The 7,344-nt window shown below is 38.7% G+C and overlaps 1 protein-coding gene across 1 annotated transcript in view; it reads left to right on the top strand.

The window, feature by feature from the left end:
- Positions 1 to 6,579, top strand: part of fam20a (FAM20A golgi associated secretory pathway pseudokinase) — a 161,427-nt gene extending 154,848 nt beyond the window's left edge. Inside the window, exons 6-11 of the mRNA XM_037691358.1 lie at positions 398 to 513; positions 1,924 to 2,104; positions 2,274 to 2,383; positions 2,463 to 2,544; positions 4,669 to 4,728; positions 6,161 to 6,579. Coding sequence (XP_037547286.1) covers positions 398 to 513; positions 1,924 to 2,104; positions 2,274 to 2,383; positions 2,463 to 2,544; positions 4,669 to 4,728; positions 6,161 to 6,431 — 820 coding nt within the window. The 3' untranslated portion in view covers positions 6,432 to 6,579. The remainder of the gene's footprint in view (positions 1 to 397; positions 514 to 1,923; positions 2,105 to 2,273; positions 2,384 to 2,462; positions 2,545 to 4,668; positions 4,729 to 6,160) is intronic.
- The last annotated feature ends 765 nt before the right edge of the window (positions 6,580 to 7,344 follow it).

Raw genomic sequence — 7,344 nt, 5'->3', positions numbered from 1 at the left:
CGCCATGATCTTCTAAATTTCATTGGGCAACTCTTGTTGTTTCTTGTTATTCGTATCAATCTACTCACTAGAGACTCATTTTCAGGCTGCTGTTTAATACACCGTATTGTTTTACATTATAAATGTTTAGCAGTATCTTAAATCTTTTAGCGTATCATTTAGCGTTTGTTTAGCGTAACTCTTAGTGTATATCGTAGATTCTTATATTCTGTTTCTTTTTTATACTTTCTATTTTTGCTATTTTGGATGTGGGACCCTGTGCACACAATTTCGTTCCACCTCATGTACCACATGTGATGCGAATGACAATAACCTTGAACTTGAACATGTTTTTGCAGAAGAAAAGATTATCAGTTGGATTTTTTTTTTTCCTCTCCTCCATTAACTTTTCCTGCAGGATCCTGGACTTTCGAAGGGTCCCTCCAGTAGCCGGCAGGCGAGTGAACGTCACAGGAGAAGTTCTCCAAGTGGCCCACAATGAAGACCTACGGGCCGTGTTCTTCACCTCACCAGGTACCAGCAGGTCTATTTTAGGCCTAAACTACACTACTATGAATGTATATTTGAAAACTTTATTTTCTAAAGTTGTAAAAATAAAACTTCATCCAATCGAGAATAATTTAACAGTGAAATGCTCATGCCCAACCAGTAGGGGGCAGTAATGTTAATATCAAAGTAGTACAGTTTTTTTTATACATTAATTTTTCCTCAATAATTGAGCTTCTTAAACTTTTATGAAGTTTTATAAATTCTCTACTTTTCAGATTTACCAAAGTGTTTTTAAAATGCTCAACTTTGGAAAGCATTTTAAAATATATTAAATTTCCAAATGAAACTGGAGCAAACGCAACATCAAAAGCTCATTTAGCTCAACATCTGTATCAGAGTATAAAGGGCCTTAAAGAGCTCTGAAGAGTTCTGGTTTAAATATTTCTTTGGATCGGTGTCTTAAAAGAATACTTGTGTACACTTGAAAAAAAATGTGGAAAATTTAAAAACCTATCCGCACACCGACTGCACCTTTTGCGTTTTTGAAAATTTTTAGTTTGGGTTCAGTTTCTTTAAGAGCTATTTTCATTTAAAGTTCTTTCTGCTGATGTTTATGCATCAGTTACGACTGACGACGAAGCAGAGGTTCATAAATTGTTCAAGACTTTTAAGAAAAACTAGACATCCATTGGGAATCTGGAAGTTGAAGCTGTAATGGACAGATCTCAGTAGGCTAGTACCTTTTTAAGCCCCGCCCCCTCCATGTCAATAAACAGTCCTGGTATAAAATAAATTAAAAAAAAAAAAAACACCTCACGTTAATTGTAAGTGTTTATGTCTGTGAATTCACTTAGTTCATATTTTCCTGTTTTATGGTCAATTTTATTTTATTTATTTTTTACAATAAGTAAAAAAAAAAATAACAATCGGGAGTTACTGCATGTTTTTCCATAATGTATCATCAAATAAGAGAGGAAAACTCTGCATTCAGAAAGAAAATACCTTTATTCTTAGATGACTTCAGGTTTTGTTATTCTGCAAAAGCCTCCGCGCACAAAGTTGTCGAACATAGAAAATGTATGAACGGCTCAAAAAGTGGAATATGATGTCTTTAAAAAAAACAGAAGTCACCCATGTTTTGAGTTTGATGACATTATTCATTCCACCTTATCTGTGGTTTGGAAATAACTTTTAATTATGGACAATAAATAACCACATTGTCTCAAAAGTCTTAATGTTTTTATGGCAGTGCATCAGATTAAGAGCCAGGTTTCTTTTTAGCTTTGCATATAAAAGTTGATCTGAACCTTGGAATATAGGAGTGATTTTGGCGGCCAACTATTTCTTACGATAAATCGAAGTGAGATGAAAAAGCGTGAAATGTGATCAGCAAACTCATTTTGCATTTTGTTTCGACTTTTATTCCCCAAACAGCAAACAACACGTGTTTCTTCGCCAAGTGCCTTTATGTGTGTAAGACAGAATACGCCGTGTGTGGGGGTCCAGATCTGCTGGAGGGCTCATTGTCTGCCTATCTGCCGGGCCTCAGCATCGCTCCTCGCATCTCCATCCCCAACCCCTGGACGCGCTCCTACACCTTCACCAGACACCAAGAGTAAGACCTGAAGAGTTTTTTTTTTTTTGCCAAGTCAAATCGGAAAGTTATTTCTGTTATCCTCAAAATGAAAATGCATCTGCGGTTTGAGTTTTAAAGAATTTATTTTATTCATGTTCCATAATGATCTTTTCGATAAATCTATATGAATTCTATGTTTTCTTTATAGGTGGGAGGTGAATCCTTTCTACTGTGACACAGTAAAGAAAACACATCCCTACAGATCTGGCAACAGGCTACTCAACATCATGGACATGTCCATCTTTGACTTTCTAATAGGTATTCAATGAAAAGACACAATCCTGACACATTTAAACTGGACATCTATTGTCAAAATCATCTTTATTTTAATGAACAGGTAACATGGACCGACACCATTATGAGACTTTTACCAAATTTGGAGATGAAGGGTTTCTTCTCCACTTGGACAATGCCAGAGGGTGAGACATACAGAATGTGAAATAATGATTTATGCTTTTATTTTGTCAGTCTACAGTTTAGATCTGCTGAAGTGGGATGTTGTCCAGTGTCTTAACTCTTGTAGAAAGCTCAGTGAACAACTTCAGTTTAAGAAGAATCAGAATTAATATGGGTAGACCGGGTGCCTGAGGCTGCAGCCTCATGAGAGGCGCTGCCTTTTTCGTTAGATAAGGAAAAGTGAACACGAGGAAAGAGGAGGTAAAAAAAAAAATCATATCAAGTTAGGGACATAGTGTGAAGTTGTAAGAAAACCTCAGCACAAAAAGTAACACGACATCAGCATATGGTAGCTAGGGCTGTTGTAAATGAATATTTTAGTAATGGAGTAATCTATCGATTATTCTGGCGATTAATCGAGTAATCGAAAACAAAATTTGTCAGGTTCTGCAGTAACGTACTCATTTTATGAGTAATACAAATACACGAAAAAGAACATTAAATAAACAACCCATTTAATTCCTCTTTTAAAAATGTTTTATTGCTTAAATTTAATTGTTTTTAAACATCACAGAAAAATCTAAATGCTGTAAAATAATTGTTATGGATTGGAAAACTGAATGGAATCTTCATGTTAGAAACTGAGTAAGATAATGTAAAGTTTGTACATTGAGTTCTGCAGACTGTATTATTATTTAGTCTTGATTACTTAGTTATAAACAAATATGACCGTAGTAATAAATGCAGATTAATCCCAGTTTTCAGTCATAAACAGCAGCAAGAAGAAAAAAAAGTCCTACTAACTCGTTTAAGTACATTTACACTTGAAATATTCACCTTAAATATCTCATTTAAGTCAGGATGGAAGTACAGCAATAAATAAATGCATCAGTCTGTTGCTGCTTTTATCTTTAACAAACTTGCATCGAGTCCTGCACAGTTTTTTTTCCTCACACATCATACAGACCCTGCCAGATAGCCACTGTGATTAGTCAGTAGATTTAACGTTAGCAAAAATATGCCTCATTTTATATCCATAACATGACAGATTATCACACATTTAGTATTTTGCACAGAGAACATGATACAACCTGTTACGTTCTGCTTTGCAGTGGATGCATTTCACTGTGTTGTCTTTTCTGTTTAGCCTAATGTTCCCAAACTTTTGACAGTTTTTGTTGTTTTCAGAGCTCTTCTTCTAGGCAGTCTCCGTTCCCTCCATAGCTACAAACAGCACATACGCGTTAGCGGAAGCACTAGCGCTGTGCAACACAAAAACCTTCCGGCTAGACCACAGTGCTCTGAATAGTTTTAACGAAGCTTTGAGGCAGATAAATTTGCCTCGAGGATTTTTTGTAATCGATGTCCTCGAATTATTCGAGGAATCGTTGCAGCCCTAGTGGGAGCAGAGCATCTCCCATAACATCCCGGAGAATTTGAGATAGTCAGCCTTCCAAGGCCGACACAGGGGAGCCATATTCAGACAACAGTTGTTTTGGATCAGGCTGACTCCGTTAATTTCCCATCTACTTTACAGTCTCACTGGTACATCTCAATGGTGACTCCAAACAGCCAAATTTAGTGGTCAGTATCGCTGAGCCGAGCTTGCAACTTCTCCAAGGTCAATTCTTTGCCGCCAGCAAGATTCAGGAGCCACAAGTAGCCTGCAATTCTCAGCAAGAATCGCATCCAGCTTACGGTCAGCTCACACAGCATCTGAGTCCGAGTGCTCACAGCAGGCACATTCCCTCAAAATCTGATCCATTGCATTGAGAGACCAGCTGACCAGATCCATAATTTACACTTCAAAAGATATGCAAAGAGAGGCTCCAAAAGATTCACAGGACAAAGAGCAGAAGCAGGGGAAGGAGCGGGAGGAAAAAGCATCCGCCTTCACCAAGAGCAAGAAGGAAAAAAAAAAAGTTTATGTTATTAAACTGAAGTTGATTTACAACAGGTTTGACCAAAAAGACTCTAACTCCATCCCCTCTCATCACAACATAATCTGTTTAAAACTTCACCCTAAAAGGTGGTGGGAGATGTGCATTGCTTTGACAAATGTCTTAATATCTTGCACTAATAACTAGTTTGAGCGTGGCCTCGGCCAAAGTGCTTTTAAATCTACATTCATTTCATTTTCTGCTCAGGTTTGGGAAGCACTCTCATGACGAGATGTCCATCTTGGCTCCACTCTCTCAGTGCTGCATGTAAGTCGATTGTTGCACACTCGCAATTCTGAATAAATTGAGACATATACAATTCAAACAAAAACAGAAAGCAATGATGTACAAATCTCATAAAGCTCATATTTTATTCACAAGGGAACATATCAAATGTTTGTTTTGTTTAATTGAATTACAAATGGCTATTTTTAATGTGACGGCAGCAACATATCAAAAATAGTTGATACAGGGGGAAAGAAAAGGTTGTAAAAGTAAGAAGGAACAGACGGAGGAATGTTTTGAAGCTAATTATGTTAATTGACCAAAGGTCATTAAAAAAACGGGGTAAGAAAAAACATTTCAGAGAGGCTGAAGAGGTTCACCAGTCTGTGAGAAAGTGTCTAAAACAGTGGAGCATTTTCAGAATATAGTTTCTCAACAACAACAACACATTAATTAATTAATAAAAACTGGAACGAGTGAATAGTCCGTCATAATTAATTTATAGTTTATGAAATCGTTAAAATATTTCAAGAATTTAACCGTAAGCTCAAAGGACCACACTGAAAGTCAATATTGGATACTTGTGATCTTCAGGTCCTGCATTAAAAACAGGTCTGATTCTGTTCTGGACATCACTGCACGGACCAGGAAAACTTCCACAAAACTTTGTCTGTAAACACAGTTCACTGTGCAGGAAAAATTAGAGGCTCAGCACTGAGGCATCCGTCCAACCCGTCGCAACCGAGAAGCAGAGGCCCCGTGCACAAGAACGCCCCAGCTTATCTTGGCCCTTGGCTCCGCCTTCACATCCGGGCGGGCACAGCCTATCAGTGTGTATCAGTGGGGTGACTATGTGTGACGTCATTGGTCTTATCTGTTTCTGATGGTGGATAATAGTGCGATGTGCAAATCTAAGTGTTGGAAGCAAGAAAAACAAAAAAAATGACTCCTTATTGCGTGTTGACCTTGGGATCGCTAGTTGTGAGCAGCTGCCTGAGACTGGTCTGATCCAGTCCAAACCAAGTTATGAGTCAGAGTAGACCAGACCGGGCCTCCAGCAAGATTAAACTTCTAACACAACACAGCCTACCAGAGCTCCGTTTAAAAGCCTGCCTCTCTGATGGTATGGGGGTGCAAGTGCATATGGCATGAGCAGCTTACACATCTGGAAAGACATCACTGCGGTAAAGTATATACAGGTTATTTAACAATATATATATTCACATTCAGTTAAAAACAAAGGTAAAAATAAGACCCAGGACTGTTGAGCAGCTACTTCAGACAGAACTGGGCCAACATGTCCCTCCAACTGTTGGTAAAATGAAACCAGATGCTTCAGTGACAAAATTCAAAATAACTTATTTGTGAACAATGTACATTTGTGTAAATGCTCTTGCTACTTAACAATTTTAAACCAAATCAAAACACTCCTCTTGCTTCATCATAAATGCTTCAACTCTTCTCTTCTCTTTAGGATCAAGTATTCCACCCTCCTGAGACTGCAGCTCCTGGCCCGGTCAGAGTTCAGGCTCAGTGATGTCATGAGGGAATCCCTCTTGACTGACCCTCTGCAGCCAGTCCTGACCGAGCCCCACCTCTTAGCGCTGGACCGCAGGTTACAGAAGGTCCTCCGAATGGTCCAGCGCTGCGTCTGGAGGCTGGGCAAAGATGTGGTGATCACCAAAGACTTTATTAAACCCACGGTGAAACCTCAGATGACCACAGATATGGACATGTCCAGGTAACAGAAGACAATCACTGCTCAGGCCCCAAATCACCAGCTGAGTCCAAGGAGAGAGCTGCCATGCACTGGATTAATCCGATTTATTCTGGTATACATGGTGACTGTGGAGAGATATTTAAAAAAATTGAAAATAAAGTTATTTTATGAGATATGTTTTAAAACTATGAATTACTTAAAAAAAAAAAAAAGACCGGTGTGTGAGAAGTGTGAAAATGTTTGTTAAAAGCCATGCTGGTTTGCTCCACCCTGTTTTCCAGACTCATAATCCCGTTTCATCAGTGTGTAAACCACTTTACGACATCGAGGTTATTCCAGTGGAGACAAGCTGAGACTGAAAATATATAGTAGTTACAATGATGCTTCTTAGTGATGGATTCTAAACTCGTTGAAAAAAATCTGAGTGGCTTTCCTGCAAACTAACTTCAGCTTTAGTCCTCGTTACTTATTTTCTTCTGATATGACAGGGTTACATTCAAATCTATGTAGGAGAATTATACCATACCATTTTATTTATCGAGCACTTAAAACAGCGACAAGGCCAACCAAAGTGCTGTACAGACAGAACAACAGGCAACACACAAAGCAACATACAAAATGAAGTTAACATAAAAATGTTGCAGATAATAAATATAACGACGAACTAATGTGGAGCATACAGGTTCAAAACACAGATCATCTGGTGTTGAAAGCTACTGAATGGTAGTGGGTTTTTAAACGGGATTTGAAAACCAAGAGGGAGGGGGGCCAGTCTGACAAACAGAGGTAACTCGTTCCAAAGTCTTGGTCCTGCTACAGAGAAGGCCCTGTCACCTCTGCGCTTAAGGCAAGTTCCTGGAACTGTGAGGAGCAACTGGTCCGCTGACCTCAGGAAACGTGGTGGGACATACGGCTCTAGCAAATCAGAGAGACGGGGG

Source organism: Nematolebias whitei, chromosome 17 (genome assembly GCF_014905685.2).
Source record: "Nematolebias whitei isolate Nwh7 chromosome 17, NemWhi1, whole genome shotgun sequence".
Taxonomy (NCBI): Eukaryota; Metazoa; Chordata; class Actinopteri; order Cyprinodontiformes; family Rivulidae; genus Nematolebias; species Nematolebias whitei.
This window is presented reverse-complemented; position numbering and strand designations above follow the sequence as displayed.